General features: G+C 39.5%; 1 protein-coding gene across 3 annotated transcripts in view; it reads left to right on the plus strand.

The window, feature by feature from the left end:
- CTNNB1 (catenin beta 1) overlaps positions 1 to 17111 on the plus strand; it is a 40997-nt gene extending 23886 nt beyond the window's left edge. The window contains 15 exon segments of one of the 3 annotated variants that reach the window (NM_001257918.1): positions 424 to 484; positions 931 to 1158; positions 1355 to 1608; positions 1734 to 1972; positions 2061 to 2262; positions 3610 to 3754; positions 9985 to 10088; positions 10173 to 10511; positions 10779 to 10937; positions 12371 to 12490; positions 13002 to 13152; positions 13241 to 13362; positions 14690 to 14750; positions 15807 to 16027; positions 16333 to 17111. In NM_001257918.1, coding sequence (NP_001244847.1) covers positions 472 to 484; positions 931 to 1158; positions 1355 to 1608; positions 1734 to 1972; positions 2061 to 2262; positions 3610 to 3754; positions 9985 to 10088; positions 10173 to 10511; positions 10779 to 10937; positions 12371 to 12490; positions 13002 to 13152; positions 13241 to 13362; positions 14690 to 14750; positions 15807 to 16015 — 2346 coding nt within the window. In that variant the 5' untranslated portion in view covers positions 424 to 471 and the 3' untranslated portion in view covers positions 16016 to 16027; positions 16333 to 17111. 3 annotated transcript variants of the gene reach the window in all.
- The last annotated feature ends 950 nt before the right edge of the window (positions 17112 to 18061 follow it).

The raw sequence follows: 18061 nt of genomic DNA on the forward strand, positions 1-18061 counted from the left end.
TACCTCTGTTATCCAAAGGGGATCTGTGAATTTTTCCGTGAAAGGTTAAAAACACGAGAGACCTTTTGGAATTCAGAGAGCAGCTGATTTTTGAATAGTGTTTTCCCCTCCCTGGCTTTTATTATTACAACTCTTTGCTTTCTCATCACCATCCTGATTATCTGTAATTTATATTTCTACTATTAATAAAAAGATGTATTTGGTAAGGAGGAGTTTTCACTGAAGTTCAGCAGTGATGGAGCTGTGGTTGAGGTGTCTGGAGGAGACCATGAGGTCTTGTGTTTCACCAAATAACCTGGTAAAAGAGGATATGGGGTTTTTTTTTGTGGGTGTAATAGTGACATTTAACAGACATCCCAGTGACTTAGGAGTATTAATCAAGCTAAATTTAAATCCTAATGACTTTTGATTAACTTTTTTTAGGGTATTTGAAGTATACCATACAACTGTTTTGAAAATCCAGCGTGGACAATGGCTACTCAAGGTTTGTGTCATAAATCTTTAGTTACTGAATTGGGGCTCTGCTTCGTTGCCATTAAGCCAGTCTGGCTGAGATTCCCCTGCTTTCCTCTCTCCCTGCTTACTTGTCAGGCTACCTTTTGCTCCATTTTCTGCTCACTCCTCCTAATGGCTTGGTGAAATAGCAAACAAGCCACCAGCAGGAATCTAGTCTGGATGACTGCTTCTGGAGCCTGGATGCAGTACCATTCTTCCACTGATTCAGTGAGTAACTGTTAGGTGGTCCCCTAAGGGATTAGGTATTTCATCACTGAGCTAACCCTGGCTATCATTCTGCTTTTCTTGGCTGTCTTTCAGATTTGACTTTATTTCTAAAAATATTTCAATGGGTCATATCACAGATTCTTTTTTTTTTTTTAATTGAAGTAACATTTCCAATCTACTAATGCTAATACTATTTCATATTTATAGCTGATTTGATGGAGTTGGACATGGCCATGGAACCAGACAGAAAAGCGGCTGTTAGTCACTGGCAGCAACAGTCTTACCTGGACTCTGGAATCCATTCTGGTGCCACTACCACAGCTCCTTCTCTGAGTGGTAAAGGCAATCCTGAGGAAGAGGATGTGGATACCTCCCAAGTCCTGTATGAGTGGGAACAGGGATTTTCTCAGTCCTTCACTCAAGAACAAGTAGCTGGTAAGAGTATTTTTCATTGCCTTACTGAAAGTCAGAATGCAGTTTTGAGAACTAAAAAGTTAGTATATAATAGTTGAAATAAAATGTTGTGGTGAAGAAAAGGGAGTAATAGCAATGTCACTTTTACCATTTAGGATAGCAAATACTTAGGTAAATGCTGAACTGTGGATAGTGAGTGTTGATTAACCTTTTCCAGATATTGATGGACAGTATGCAATGACTCGAGCTCAGAGGGTACGAGCTGCTATGTTCCCTGAGACATTAGATGAGGGCATGCAGATCCCATCTACACAGTTTGATGCTGCTCATCCCACTAATGTCCAGCGTTTGGCTGAACCATCACAGATGCTGAAACATGCAGTTGTAAACTTGATTAACTATCAAGATGATGCAGAACTTGCCACACGTGCAATCCCTGAACTGACAAAACTGCTAAATGATGAGGACCAGGTGAGCAATGACATGGCTAGCTTTTTAGTCTGCTTTGAAGTAAATGCTCAAGGGGAGTAGGTTCAGAATGTCTACCCACTACCAGGACTTGAAAACTAATGATGTTTCTGATTCTTGTATTATAGGTGGTGGTTAATAAGGCTGCAGTTATGGTCCATCAGCTTTCTAAAAAGGAAGCTTCCAGACACGCTATCATGCGTTCTCCTCAGATGGTGTCTGCTATTGTACGTACCATGCAGAATACAAATGATGTAGAAACAGCTCGTTGTACCGCTGGGACCTTGCATAACCTTTCCCATCATCGGGAGGGCTTGTTGGCCATCTTTAAGTCTGGAGGCATTCCTGCCCTGGTGAAAATGCTTGGGTAAGAAAACATTGTCAGAATGCTTGAAGCTAAAAAGTAGAAGAGTATAGTCACAATATTTCTGATGAGGCTTTTTTCTTCTTCCCAGTTCACCAGTGGATTCTGTGTTGTTTTATGCCATTACAACTCTCCACAACCTTTTATTACATCAAGAAGGAGCTAAAATGGCAGTGCGTTTAGCTGGCGGGCTACAGAAAATGGTTGCCTTGCTCAACAAAACAAACGTTAAATTCTTGGCTATTACGACAGACTGCCTTCAAATTTTAGCATATGGCAACCAAGAAAGCAAGGTAAGAGAATTCTTCTTTATGTGGTTTTCATGGAGCATCGGACACTTCCAGTGTCATGTCATTCCATGCAGTGTTCCTAACCTTTTTGGCACCAGGGATCAGTTTCGTGGAAAACAGTTTTTCCATGAATGGGTTGTGGGAATGGTTTCTGGATGACACTGTTCCACCTCAGATAGTCAGGCATTAGATTCTCATAGGGAGCGTGCAGCCTAGATCCCTCGCATGTGCAGTCCACACTAGGGTTTCCGCTCCTATGAGGTTCTCATGCTGCAGTTGATCTGACAGGAGGTAGAGCTCAAGCCAGGTAATGCTCGCTCACCTGCCACTTACCTCCTGCTGTGCAGCCCAGTTCATTTCTGTTCTTTTAAATTTTTGAGTTTCCATATGTAAAGCACTATGCAAAGTAATAGGGATATCATAGGCAAGCTTCTCTTCACACTTTTGTAATTAGGTGGGATGTAGATGTTGGGAATAATAACCTAATATTTAATTCATGTAGTGGGAAGAAGTGGGGGCTATGAGAGCACATTACACAAGTGAAACAGACTCTTTATGAGGGTTCAAGGAGGTACCTCTTGGAGGAAGTGATAGTTGAGTTCAGTGTTCAAGGATGAGAAGGGATTCACTAGGTGAAGGTTAGGTGAGAAACAGCATCTTTGAAACGAAGGAAGGAGATGGAAAGTTTTGGGAATTTAAGAAATACTAACAGTAAAGAGGAAGAAAGGTTTGAGGTGAGGCTATTGAGATAGACTCAGCAGATCTCATAGGGCTTTGTACAGCATGTTTAAAAGCACAATGGGAAATTTCAGCAGAAGCATGAAATGATGAAATTTGTTTTTAGAAAATTGGGGCAGTGTTGAAAGGGAAGATACACAGGGGATGAAAGGACAAGAGTGAATGATCATTTTATGGTATCTCTTTTTAAGGTGGATATAATTAGGAAAATTAAAGGGCCAAGTGATAAGGAGTTTTAAGTGCCAGTTCTGGTTCAAATTTTCAGTGAATCAGTTTTGATATAACTTTCATCTTAGGGCATTAATCTTGCCTGCCAACATGGTTTCTAAATTTTTTTCTTCTGCTATGATCAGTATGGGAAGAAGGAAATTGGGCCAAAACTGATACATTCTTGGGAGGACTGGGATGTCTGAATTTGAGTGGAATGCTTTAAAAGGACAAGTTGGATAGGGCCCCAGTATGGGGGTCAGAGTGATGGGGTCCAGGGATACATTTAGGTCCAATGACAAGCTGGCTGAAATTCTTGTATAATAAAATATGTTGGTAATATGGCTCTTCTCAGACATGTGATCAAGATTCCATGACTAACAAGATATGTATATATCTTTCTAGCTGATCATACTGGCTAGTGGTGGACCCCAAGCTTTAGTAAATATAATGAGGACCTATACTTATGAGAAACTACTGTGGACCACAAGCAGAGTGCTGAAGGTGCTATCCGTCTGCTCTAGTAATAAGCCAGCTATTGTAGAAGCTGGTAAGTATATGTATCTATTCTGAGTCTTGTGTACAGCATCTGCAGTTCTAATTAGATTACTTTTCTTAGGAAAAGGTGGTAGAACTTTAACGACTGAAAATAGATGGTCCTATTCAATTTGCAGCCAAGATTACATTCAAGTACCTGTCATCTGGATTGTAGCTAAATATTTAAGGCTAGTTTAGATAGAGTTCTTATTATCCATCAATGATGGCATATATTTTGCTTAATAAAATTTGTTTGTAATTTCAGTTTTGAGTAAACCTAAGATTTGCTAACAGACCTGTGAATTTATAGGAGAAATGACAAATTCTAATACAGTACAGTTTTATGTAATAAAGTGATTGCTTTATTAGTAGATGCTCATGAGCAGTGTTTTTTGTTTTGTTTTAACTTTTAGGTACAGGGTAATGTGCAGGCTTGTTATATAGGTAAATTGCATGTCACAGGGGTTTGGTGTGCAGATTATTTTGTCACTCAGGCAGTAAGTATTGTACTCAATAGGTACTTTTTCAGTTCTTTACCTCCCACCCTTAAGTAGGCCCCAGTGTCTGTTGTTCCCTTCTTTATGCCCAGGGGTACTCAGTGTTTACCTCCCACTTATAAGTGAGAACATGTGGTATTTGGTCTTCTGTTCCTGTGTTAGTTTGCTTAGGATAATGGCCTCCAGCTCCATCCGTGTTGCTGTGGAAGACATCTTGGTCTTTTTTTTATGGCTGCACAGTATTCCATAGTATATATGTACCACATTTTCTTTATCCAGTCTACCATTGATGGGCATTTAGGTTAATTCCGTATCTTTGCTATTGTGAATAATGCTGCAGTGAACATATGCGTGCATGTGTCTTTATGGTAGAAGATTTCTTTTTCTTTGGGCATATACCTAATAATAGGATTGCTGGGTTGAATGGTAATTGTATCTTGAGTTTTTTGAGAAATCACCAAATTGCTTTCCACAATGGCTGAACTAATTTACTTTCCCACCAGCAGGGTATAAGCATTCTCTTTTCTAAGCAACCTCACCAGCATCTGTCATTTTTTTACTTTTTATTAGTAGCCATTCTGACTGGTGTGAGATGGTATCTCATTGTGGTTTTGATTTGCATTTCTCTAATGATCAGTGATGTTGAGCTTTTCTTCATATGATTCTTGGCCACTTGTAGGTCTTCTTTTGAAAAGTGTTCATGTCCTTTGCCCACTTTTAATGGAGTTGTTTGTTTTTTGCTTGTTAATTTAAGTTTATTGTAAAGTCTGGATATTAGACTTTTGTCAGATGCATAGTTTGCCAATACTTTCTCCCATTCTGTAGGTTGTCTGTTTACTCTGTTGATTTCTTTTGCTGTGCAGAAGCTCTTTATACTGTCCCATTTGTCAGTTTTTGTTTTTGTTGCAGTTTCTCTTGGCATCTTCGTCATGAAATCTTTGACAGGTCTTATGTCCTGAATGGTATTTCTTAGGTTATCTTGGCAGAGTTTTTACAGTTTTAAGTTTTATATTTAAGTCTTTAATCCATTTTGAGTTGATTTTTATACATCATGTAAGGATGGGGTGCAGTTTCGATCTTGGATGTGGCTAGCGAGTTATCTCAGCACCATTTATTGAATAGGGAGTCATTTCCCCATTGCTTGTTTTTGTTGACTTCTTAGGTGTGCAGCCTTATTTGTGAGCTCACTATTCTGTTCTATTGGTCGGTGTGTCTGTTTTTATACCAGTACCATGCTGTGACTGTAACCTTGTATTAACAGTATAGCTTGAAGTTAGGTAAAGTGATTCCTCCAGTTTTGTTCTTATTGCCTAGGATTGCCTTGGCTATTCAGGCTCTTTTTTGGGTTCATGTGAATTTTTAAATATATATATATTTTTAATTCTGTGAAGAATGCCATTGGTAGTTTGATAGGAATAGCACTGAATCTGTGAATTGCTTTGGGCAGTATGGCCATTTTAACAATATTGATTCTTCCTATCCATGAAATAGAATGTCTTTTCATTTGTTGGTGTCATCTCTGATTTCTTTGAGCAGAGTTTTGTAATTCTTATTGTAGAGATCTTTCACCTCCCTGGTTAGCTGTATTCCTAGGTATTTTATTCTTTTTGTGGCTTTTGTAAATGGGATTGCAATCTTGATTTGGCTTGTAGCTTGGATGTTGTTAGTGTATAGAAATGTTTCTGACTTCTGTACATTGATTTTTATATCCTGAAACTTTGCTGAAGTTTATTGGATCAAGGAGCTTTTGGGCAGAAATTATGGGGTTTTCTAGGTATAGAATCATATTGTTTGCAAACAGACTTCCTATTTGTATGCATTTTCTTTCTCTTGCCTGATTATGACCAGTGTTTTGCCCTGATATTCTGTATTCTCAGTGAATAGATATCATCTAAGTATGAGAAACAATTTTTTTCTATTCTGAGTATTTTTAAGGAGGCAACTTGTATGTGGTACTTTGTATCTTGTGTATGTTGGCAATTGGGGAAAAGAATAGATGGTTTGTACTAGGGCCTCTTGGAGTGTGTGTGTGTCATGAAAATACTCTTTAGCTACCTAGCATTTTTTCTCCTTTCAGTAACCCGCCTAACAACATTTACCCGGAATTTCAAAGCAAGCTTCAAATCAGTATTGAAAGAGGGAAAAATATAAAGGCATTTAATGGAAGGAAATGTTGGGAGTAAAGTATAGGGCTGGCAACACTTATTTTTCCCACTTATTGAGAGTAATTTTACCTGGGATTTTATGAGAGAGAAAGACATTATGATTGCTCCAGGTAACTGCTGGCAGTGGAGCCATAGGCTTGGGGATAGACAAATGTGGCTGAGTTCATACAGAATGAGGGGATGTAAATTCTGTCAGCTGTTCCAGCAGTAACCTGTAATGTAGGCTAAAAATACAGATTTTGAGATTTATTTAGTCAGAATCCCTGGAGTGTTAATTTTTATATCAAGATCTCATAGTGTTTATTTGAAGTGACAGGGAGGTCTGTAGATAGCTGGACTTGTATGGGACCGGAAGCCTAGGAATTTTTTCTTCCAGGTTATTCTTATATTCATTTGTTTATTCTGAACATAGCATCTAATGTATTTTAAGAAATGGAATAGGCACATGGTATACATTGGGTAACACAACAGTGCTTGTTTTTATAGTCTTGTGAAGGTGACAAAAGTATTTAAAAATATGTGATCATAAATTAGAATGAGTGTTATGGGAGAAGTGAACAGCAAATAGTGATAAGAATTAATGGGGAGGGGAATTGTCTAATTAGATGAGAGGGAAAGGGTCTCCTTGAAAAGGGGATAAGTGGGACTGCAGGATGAGAAGGAACCTTTCTCTTGTCTGTATGAGAAGTGAGGGTTAAATGTTTTCCAGGTAGAGAAAAGGAACACCATGTGCTGTGTCTTTAGAACCAGGGGTATCCAGTCTTTTGGCTCCCCTGGGCCACATTGGAAGAAGAGTAATTGTCTTGGACTACACACCAAATACACTAATGATAGCTGATGAGCTAAAACAAACAAACAAAAAATTGCAAAAGAATCTCATAATGTTTTAAGAAAGTTTACGAATTTGTGTTGGGCTACATTCAGAGCTGTCCTGGGCCACGTGGCCCATGGGCTGCAGGTTGGACAAGCTTGCCTTAGAAGGAAAGAGATTGTGGAGATCCAGGTGCTGAAGAGAAGGTCTGTGTAAACAGAACTTAGTAAGTAATGAGGTGGATGGCCTGGTATGAGGTTGAGGTTAGGTAAGCAGAGCCATAACATGCAGGACTTTCTAGGTTCCTATAAGATGTTTACTACTCATGGAGTTTATTCATGCTTTATTCCAGCTTTGGAGCCATAGATACAGAATACTTGGTCAGTTTGGAAGGCTAGGTGGGATCCAAATTCTAAACGGTTTCTCGGGGTTATACTAAAGTATTGTCTGCTATCTTAAAAGGATGCCGAGACACTTTTGATGGTTGTTGATCAATAGCAAAGCATCACAGTGGTGTGTTTAAAATATTAATAATAGCATTGTTTAGATTAACAGTTTGAATGACCAAAAGGTAGAAGACCAGACTGCTGAGATGTTATAGGCTTTTAGGAATCAAATAGTTTGGTTTTAGAACTAAATAGCTAAGGGCAAATGTCTGAGATGTCTGAAAGAATCACAGAATGTAATAATATAGGAGCTAAGGGAGCAACCAAAAATGGTTTGTGGAGGGGACAGTATTGGTACCATGAAGATAAATGGAACCCTCAGAAGGCATCCTTAATTTTTGAACATAATAATTTAAGAAGCTGACTTAGGCCGGGCGTGGTGGCTCACGCCTGTAATCCCAGCACTTTGGGAGGCTGAGGCAGGTGGATCACCAGGTCAGATCGAGGCATCCTGGCTAACACGGTGAAACCTCGTCTCTACTAAAAATACAAAAAATTAGCCATTTAGCCAGGCATGGTGGTGGGCGCCTGTAGTCCCAGCTACTGGGGAGGCTGAGGCAGGAGAAGGAGAATGGCATGAACCCGGGAGGCGGAGCTTGCAGTGAGCCAAGATCGCGCCACTGCACTCCAGCCTAAGCGACACCATCTCAAAAAAAAAAAAAAAAAAAAACGAAGCTGACTTAAAGTGACTAAAAGGTCAGTAGGTAGCTGGAAATGTAAGGTACTAGAGAATGCAAGAGAGACAGGCTAGAGATTTGGAAGTTTCCCTTTTAGTATATAGGGGTAAGGGCAGCAGGGAACGGGAGATAGAGATGCCACAGAGTCATCTGCATGGGACTTTTTTTACCCTAGAACTGCTGAAACAGAATGTGTGTGTTTTAAAGTCTCTGTAGGCCATTCTGATGGACATCTGGGGTTAAAATCCATTCTCAGAGTTAATAGTTATGTAAAGGGAGGGAATGAAGTCTTAATGAGGGGAAAGAAGGTAGTCATTTCACAAATACTGAGCATCCTGAGTATCAATCTTATGCAGATCCTTCTATTAGTAGCTGGAGCTACTATGAAAAAGGAACCCAATAGAGGTGATCTTTGTCTTGTAGGGAAAGTGGACTAACTTATACTATGAAGGAGAAGTGCAGGGTACCGTAAGAATTACAGCAAATAGACTTCATCTGAGGAAATAAAACAGACCTAAAAGATGAAGGAGACAAGGAAAAGTATCTCTTACTGCATTTAGAAGTGGTTTAAGTTGAAGATGGAGGGGTGAAGTTAATCTAGTATGTGGGCATTGGGTTTCCATTTATACTCCTTTGCCAGAGTAAATGTCCCCCATTTAAGGGTCCTAAAGGATTGGAAGGTCGTGAACCTTGGAACACATGTATTGCAGTCAGTGAACTGTATAAAGTCCCTGGCAGTAAAGTGTTTTCATGCCGACTTTCTGGATTGTTCTTACCCCAGAAATTTACCTAGCTTCTTTAGGTCTTTAGTCAGATGTCACCTTCACAGTGAGGTGACCTAATTACTTAAAATTGCAGCCCCACTCCATTGTTTTTCTCCATAGCCCTTTAATATCATCTGACCTACTGTATGGTTTTAGTTTATTGTATATTTGTTGTCTGCCTCTTCCAACTAGATCATAAGTTCTGAGGGTAGGAACTTTTGAATATTTTTGCTCACTGGTCTATCTCCAGCTCAGAACAGGACCTGATAGTGAATAAATATTTTTGAAATGATTGAATGGATGAAAAGAAATTAATAAGAATATTACCGCTGGGCGTGGTGGCTCTCATGCCTGTAATCTCAGCGCTTTGGGAGGCCAAGGCAGGCGGATCACAAGGTCAGGTGATCGAGACCATCCTGGCTAACATGGTGAAACCCTGTCTCTACTAAAAAATATAAAAAATTAGCCGGGTGCCTGTAGTCCCAGTTGCTCGGGAGGCTGAGGCAGGAGAATGGCATGAACCCGGGAGGCAGAGGTTGCAGGGAGCCGAGATTGTGCCACTGCACTCCAGCCTGGGCGACAGAGCGAGACTCCGTCTCAAAAAAAAATATATTACCTAAGGGGGATAGTGGAGATAACAAAGACTTCTTCGGCTTAGGAAAGGAACAGTAGCTATTTGACAATTTGTCACTAGCGATGTGAACTGGCAAAACGAGGGAAACTGAGCAACATTCTAGAAAATGAGAGGAAAACAAATACTTAGGTAAAAGGAAGTAAACTCTGGAAATAAAGAAGGACACCTTCTAAGACTAGAAAATATATTTAGGATTGATAGCAACTTCTAGCTAATGACTAGGGTCTTACATCCTTTTTAATTTTCTAGGTGGAATGCAAGCTTTAGGACTTCACCTGACAGATCCAAGTCAACGTCTTGTTCAGAACTGTCTTTGGACTCTCAGGAATCTTTCAGATGCTGCAACTAAACAGGTAAATTCTGAGTAAATTGACGCCATGGGAATAGAGTCAAGATGAGTATGTGCTTGTACTGACCATTTGTTTTTATCTTCATAGGAAGGGATGGAAGGTCTCCTTGGGACTCTTGTTCAGCTTCTGGGTTCAGATGATATAAATGTGGTCACCTGTGCAGCTGGAATTCTTTCTAACCTCACTTGCAATAATTATAAGAATAAGATGATGGTCTGCCAAGTGGGTGGTATAGAGGCTCTTGTGCGTACTGTCCTTCGGGCTGGTGACAGGGAAGACATCACTGAGCCTGCCATCTGTGCTCTTCGTCATCTGACCAGCCGACACCAAGAAGCAGAGATGGCCCAGAATGCAGTTCGCCTTCACTATGGACTACCAGTTGTGGTTAAGCTCTTACACCCACCATCCCACTGGCCTCTGATAAAGGTAAATTGTCAAAGTAGAATTTACCTTTGTTGCAGAATTGAAAATGAAGCATCTCTAGCCGTTGGATGGCTAAGCATAGTGATCAATAAATAGGAATTGTATTCCTTAGTAAGTAGGAAGTATGGCTGCGATAGGGGTAGGATTCTGAAATGTTTGTGTAGTCAGAACTACTTTTAGTTGTTCCCAATAGATTTATTGTGGTGGGAATTTTAGGCTAAGAAAATGATTGTGTTGAGTTGTATGCCAATTCTTCCTTCTGTTTTTCAGGCTACTGTTGGATTGATTCGAAATCTTGCCCTTTGTCCAGCAAATCATGCACCTTTGCGTGAGCAGGGTGCCATTCCACGACTAGTTCAGTTGCTTGTTCGTGCACATCAGGATACCCAGCGCCGTACGTCCATGGGTGGGACACAGCAGCAATTTGTGGTGGGTAAATTCTTATAGTGATACCTGGCTGTCTAAAAGGAATGCATAGATCCAAAGATCTGAACTTCTTTGGTCATTTGTTCTCCCCGTCCCTTTTCCTGAAGAGCTGATGACAAAATATGACTGCAGAGAAGATAAGGCATAGTGTGGCCCCAGTGATATTTCCTTGGACACGTCCTTCACATGGTCAGTCTTACAAAGGTTGGGTTAGGCATTTCATGTAGTGTTCTCATTTAATTTACACAAAGGCCCACTTAGGAAGAGGTAGAGTCATAATTTGAGACCAAATCTGTGTAATTTCAGAGCTTCTTACCCTTGCCTCATCATAAATTTTGACAATAAATATTTAGCAGTCCATTTTATTATCTTTTCTGTGAGTTAAACTTTTTTCATGGACCTAAGAATATAGTATAGACATACTTCAAAAATAAGTAGTAGCATTTCTGTACTCTTAACCACAATAGTCTCAACCTGAAGCTTTGATACAAAGTTTGAGTCTTAAAAGTAGCTTCATTAAAAGTATAGTCTGAAGATACTTCTGATTTCTCAGACTTTAAGACCTTATTTAATTAGGTTAGTTTAGAAAACAAAGATGGAGCCTACCAGAACAGATTTTAGGAATCTCATTTTGCTGGTTGCTTTGTGTATGTACTCATACTGGGGCTTTGGCTTGCTTCATTTATTACTGTTGGTATTGGCCCATCTCCATGAGGTGACTTAATAGAATGTTGAGGGAATCTTTTATTTTAAATCTCTTTTCTAGGAAAAAAGGAGTTTTTGTATCCTTGCAAGAATCAAATTATTTATAAAAGCTGCTAAATGTAGCAGAATCATAACCCCTTTTAAAACTCAAATCCAGAAACAGGAGAAACAGATGGTACTTAAATATTGCAAAAGCTAACTTCTCCTATACATGAGACTGTCAGCTGAATAGTCTTGGAAGAGTGAGGAGTGGATTTTTCTGCTGGCAACTCAGTTAGTTTTAGCAGTTGGTGCTAAAACTTGGCAAAGTTTTCACCAAATACATGGAAGATGTACAAAAATAGAGGGGGCATGTAAAGGAAAAACGTTGACATAGTCTGAGCATTACTTTCTCATCTTCTCTTTTTATATACCTTTTACTCAGAATGATTGGTGCCCTTACTGTAGGAAAGTTGTCTTCGGGATTCAGTGCTATGTGGAAGCTCTGTTGCACTGTGTATGGGGAAGGGGTGCTGCCTTGAATTAGTGCTGCCAGGAGGCCTCTTTTCAGTGACATTCAAGTTAATGGAATCCTCCTTCATTCCCAAACGAATTGCAAGTTATGGGGAACTTCGGGTATATAATGTAAATAATTATAGTCTAATAATTATTCCTCAGAATGCAAAGCCTTTCAAGTTCAGAAACTTTACAGAGGAGAATGCCCTATTTGTTAACCATGTTTCTTTTGGCAGGAGGGGGTCCGCATGGAAGAAATAGTTGAAGGTTGTACTGGAGCCCTTCACATCCTAGCTCGGGATGTTCACAACCGAATTGTAATCAGAGGACTAAATACCATTCCATTGTTTGTGCAGGTATGTTGTTTTTAAGTGTTCTAGGTTTTATGTCCCTAAAATTTCCAGATTGTAATGACTAATAAAATTTCAGAAAATTAGGGACCATAATAGGGGCACCAATATTTAATTTTATGAAAATTCCCTTCAGTTTTTTGGTCAGTAGGAGAAATATTGAGACTCGAGAAGAGGGAGGAGATTTCACATTTCACTTTTACGGGTGCCTAGTTTTAGAGGGGAGAGCTGACCTGGGCTGCCAGAGGCGGGACATAGGCCCCCAACCAATTCTGGATTTTCCAAATCTTAGGTCAGTTAGAGTTGCCTCTGAAGAAAGGGTTTATAGCTAAAAAGTATTCTGGAAATCCAATGCTCTAGGGTATTAAACACCCTAGGACATAAAATTCAGAGAATATTATTTACTACAGTGTGAATGCCTCTTGCACTCTGAATTCGGAATGTTTGCACCACAGTGGGGGGCTTGTCATGTTTTAGCTTTAGATTTAATTAGGTTTTGTTTGTGTTTTCTCCCTAGCTGCTTTATTCTCCCATTGAAAACATCCAAAGAGTAGCTGCAGGGGTCCTCTGTGAACTTGCTCAGGACAAGGAAGCTGCAGAAGCGATTGAAGCTGAGGGAGCCACAGCTCCTCTGACAGAGTTACTTCACTCTAGGAATGAAGGTGTGGGTAAGTAAAAAGGAACCAAAGCCTTTAGCAGATGTGTACATTGAAGTCTCAGTTTTTCCTCAAGGGCCTTTTTTTCCTTGTCTCTTAGCGACGTATGCAGCTGCTGTTTTGTTCCGAATGTCTGAGGACAAGCCACAAGATTACAAGAAACGGCTTTCAGTTGAGCTGACCAGCTCTCTCTTCAGAACGGAGCCAATGGCTTGGAATGAGGTAGGGAAATGTGAGCAGTTATTTATCTGGTAGTTTCCTAGAGTGGATAAGGCAGCTTGTTCTTCTCTCAAAACACTTAGTATACATTCATTTGCATTGATGTTTCCCTGGCTTGAGTATTTCTTCTTTATGCTGTCCAGCAACTGCCCTAAGGAAGAACTATAACACAAACTTTAAAGCGCCTGTTCAGAATCATTACAAATAAGTTGTGCTATTTAAAATTATAATTCATAAGGGAGAAAGATGAAAAATGTTACCAGATTAAAGATGATTTTTCAAAAGGATGTAAGGAAAGAGGCAGTGTTAAACACTGTTAGAGGACAGTTTGTCAGTAGTTTTTACTAAACTTTAATAAAACTTTTCTATTTGACTTTCTGCTATGAATTTGTCTTCAGTATTTGTCCTCAGTACAGGTGTCCTTTGAAACATTGTTTCTAATAAAACTAGAACCACCCTGGAAGTTTATTTTATCCACTCTGTAGTGATCACTGATGGTACACAGTCATAACAGTGGATTATATTTGTTGAGCGAATGGAAAGAGAGATTATTAGGTTTAAAACGATGCAGCTCTTGAGGCCAGGAGTTCAAGATCAGCCTGGGCAACATAGTGAAACCCCATCTCTACAAAAAAAATTTAAAAATTAGCTGGGCATGGGGATGGATGCCTATAGTCCTAGCTACTGGGGAGGCTGGGACAGGAGGATTGCTTGAACCCAGGAGTTAACAGACTGCACTCAGCAACAGAGCCAGACTCCAACTCAAAAAAAAAATAAATAAATAAAGGAGAGCAAATTACCAGTGAGTGGTGTGTTACTTGGGTTTTTAATAGGCATCTTATTAACATGTTCCAACTTGAGCCCTTAACTTTCTCCACCTACCCCCTTCCACAAACCTGTTTTGACTGTCTTCTCTGTCTTGATGTCAGCTTTGTCTGTCCAGCTGCTCAGGCTAAAACTTTTCTTTCATACAACACATCCTGTCAGCAGCTCCTGTTTGGGGGTAGGCATTTTGCCTGTTTTTTTTTTTTTTAACTGCTATATCTCTAGCACGTAGAACAGTGCCTGGCAGCACATAGTTGGTGCTTAATATGTATTTGTTGAAAGATCAAGTCAGTGAGTATTTTTAATGTGAGGTGCAAAGAGAAAAAAATGTATCTTTGAGGGGTGGAGTTTTGAAGAACTTCCATTTTCTAAGTATTTGTGTAATGTTGGAGTTACTTGTTTCCTTTGTAATCTGAAAGTATGCTTTAAAAAAATTAGTGTACTTTTAAGTTGAGAATTTTCATTTTGCTTTTTATTCTTTCTTGCCTTGTGCCTGTTTATCTAGACTGCGGATCTTGGACTTGATATTGGTGCCCAGGGAGAACCCCTTGGATATCGCCAGGATGGTATGCGTCTCATATTTCTCGATTAACTCCAGATCAAGCTAAAGTTCTAAAACTTGATCAGAAGAGCTGGTTTGCTCATCTGGGAAACTAGTGTTGGCAGAAAAGTAATGGCTTCAATTAAAAGCAGTTCTTAAATTCCAGTCAGCAACAGTATCTTTAACGGAGCACAGGGAATTCAGAGCCACACAATGAATAGCAATAGGATTACACCACCAACAAATACATGCTACTACTAGGCCTCTGCAGTGTAGGATGTTACAGTTTACCTGGCTTTTTATTCTCTTTTTGGCCAGAGGACTCATAATACCTTTTGTCTACAAGCTACCCAAGGAAGACAGGAAAACTCCTGTCTCTAGGCTCAGATCTGGGGTGGGTTTTTACATAGTTGCATTATCAGGGTTTTCTTGAAAAGCGAATTCACATCTGGGTAATGAACATAGAGGATGGGGTAGACCAGTAACAGTTACAACTGTCTTACATTTATAACCTCATCTGCTTCTACCTAATTATGAAACCACTAAAGCGCAGATTCTTACTGTGACAAATAACATGTCAACCCTAAGATAAAATATGTTGAGGTTTCATTGAAATAGTGCCTTAACTTTCCTTAGTACTTTTGTTGGTGTCACTTGGACTTTTTGTCAAGATAGATTACACCTGCCAGACCTCATTATTGTCTTAATCCTCCTTCCCATGAGTTCTCATTGCCTAGGTGGTCACACAGTAGATTCCTGCTTCTCCTTCTTGGGAACCCCAAGTCTGACAGGGGTAAATGCAGTGTGTTCAGGGTTAGACTAATGATGTGACTAGGCCCTGCTGGTGTGCCTCTCTGATGGAAACAGACGTTATTTGTGTAGTCTCATGGGTGGTCTGGCACTGAGTAATTACTTGGCTAAAAAAAGCTAGAAGTTGAAGAGGCTAGAAAGCATTGTTTTCTGACAAGTTTGCTGCTGAACTTTGGATGCCCTAACCTCAGTGTTAATGTCTATGTCTGTTTCTCTCCTCTCTCTTTTGCCTTCCTTCTTGCCTATTTTGTTCATACCCTGACTCTTCTAGATCCTAGCTATCGTTCTTTTCACTCTGGTGGATATGGCCAGGATGCCTTGGGTATGGACCCCATGATGGAACATGAGATGGGTGGCCACCACCCTGGTGCTGACTATCCAGTTGATGGGCTGCCAGATCTGGGACATGCCCAGGACCTCATGGATGGGCTGCCTCCAGGTGATAGCAATCAGCTGGCCTGGTTTGATACTGACCTGTAAATCATCCTTTAGGTAAGAAGTTTTAAAAAGCCAGTTTGGGTAAAATACTTTTACTCTGCCTACAGAATTTCAGAAAGACTTGGTTGGTAGGGTGGGAGTGATTTAGGCTATTTGTAAATCTGCCACAAAAACAGGTATATACTTTGAAAGGAGATGTCTTGGAACATCGGAATGTTCTCAGATTTCTGGTTGTTATGTGATCATGTGTGGAAGTTATTAACTTTAATGTTTTTTGCCACAGCTTTTGCAACTTAATACTCAAATGAGTAACATTTGCTGTTTTAAACATTAATAGCAGCCTTTCTCTCTTTATACAGCTGTATTGTCTGAACTTGCATTGTGATTGGCCTGTAGAGTTGCTGAGAGGGCTCGAGGGGTGGGCTGGTATCTCAGAAAGTGCCTGACACACTAACCAAGCTGAGTTTCCTATGGGAACAATTGAAGTAAACTTTTTGTTCTGGTCCTTTTTGGTCGAGGAGTAACAATACAAATGGATTTTGGGAGTGACTCAAGAAGTGAAGAATGCACAAGAATGGATCACAAGATGGAATTTATCAAACCCTAGCCTTGCTTGTTAAATTTTTTTTTTTTTTAATATCTGTAATGGTACTGACTTTGCTTGCTTTGAAGTAGCTCTTTAATTTTTTTTTTTTTTTTTTTTTTGCAGTAACTGTTAGTTTAAGTCTCTCGTAGTGTTAAGTTATAGTGAATACTGCTACAGCAATTTCTAATTTTTAAGAATTGAGTAATGGTGTAGAACACTAATTCATAATCACTCTAATAATTGTAATCTGAATAAAGTGTAACATTGTGTAGCCTTTTTGTATAAAATAGACAAATAGAAAATGGTCCAATTAGTTTCCTTTTTAATATGCTTAAAATAAGCAGGTGGATCTATTTCATGTTTTTGATCAAAAACTTTATTTGGGATATGTATGGGTAGGGTAAATCAGTAAGAGGTGTTATTTGGAACCTTGTTTTGGACAGTTTACCAGTTGCCTTTTATCCCAAAGTTGTTGTAACCTGCTGTGATACAATGCTTCAAGAGAAAATGCGGTTATAAAAAATGGTTCAGAATTAAACTTTTAATTCATTCGATTGTGTCACTCTTTTTTTTTCTTGTCATTAAATGGTGAGGGTGGTAAGTTTATCCAACTCAACTTTATACTGAGGAAGATACATAGTGAAGTAATTTGTTATAGCGATAGAGAGGCCCTTCTCTAGATGCAATTTGCCAAGTTTCTTCAGCATTTGGCCCTGGGTTACATTGCACCCCCAAAAACGTGTTTCAGCCTTGCACATTGTGATTAGTTCTGGGCTTTTGTGGGAGAAAGCCAAGCAGACTGTCTATCATCTATCTCTCTCTACCCCAATCTCCCCGATGGTTTGATTCCATTAAGGTAATGAAATATTAACTACCTGGATTTGGATTTGAATCACCTTCACACAAGTGTGACTCATTGGGAGAGGGGAATTCCTTCAACTCTACTTTGAACTAATAATTAAATAGGTTTAAGTGATGATGTTTATCTGAACATAATCAGAACCAGAATGAGCCTTCCACACTATCTATCTGCCAGATGATCCTATCAGTCATCCTGGTGGTAGGTCTTACAAGCTTAGTTCATCTCTTCAGGTAGACCTGTTAAGACTTGTTTTGGTCTTCTTATAAAAAGTGAAAGTGTTTTGTCTTTAGGGAGAGCTGTTTCTGATTTACTGTTTTTATTTTGATTGATTGATAGTGACTATTATGAGAAAAACATACATTCAGTTCTTTTTCATGAAAAATCAGCTTCATCTGGGGAGGCCTTTTTGTGAATGCCCTTGCTTTGCAAAAATAAATTCTTCATTGTGGTCTAAAATGTAATTAGGGTTTGAAAAGAAACATTCACATAGCTGATGAGGTGGTAGGTCTCAGGTTCTGTCTCATGTGTGATAAACCAAACCAGCCAGTATTTCAAGAAGCCTAGGGCTATTGGTAGGTTAACACTGTGAAGATCTTCAGTGAATTCAGCTTTCAACATAAAGAGCCACCGCAGGGTGTTT

The sequence above is a fragment of the Macaca mulatta genome, chromosome 2 (genome assembly GCF_049350105.2).
Source record: "Macaca mulatta isolate MMU2019108-1 chromosome 2, T2T-MMU8v2.0, whole genome shotgun sequence".
Taxonomy (NCBI): domain Eukaryota; kingdom Metazoa; phylum Chordata; class Mammalia; order Primates; family Cercopithecidae; genus Macaca; species Macaca mulatta.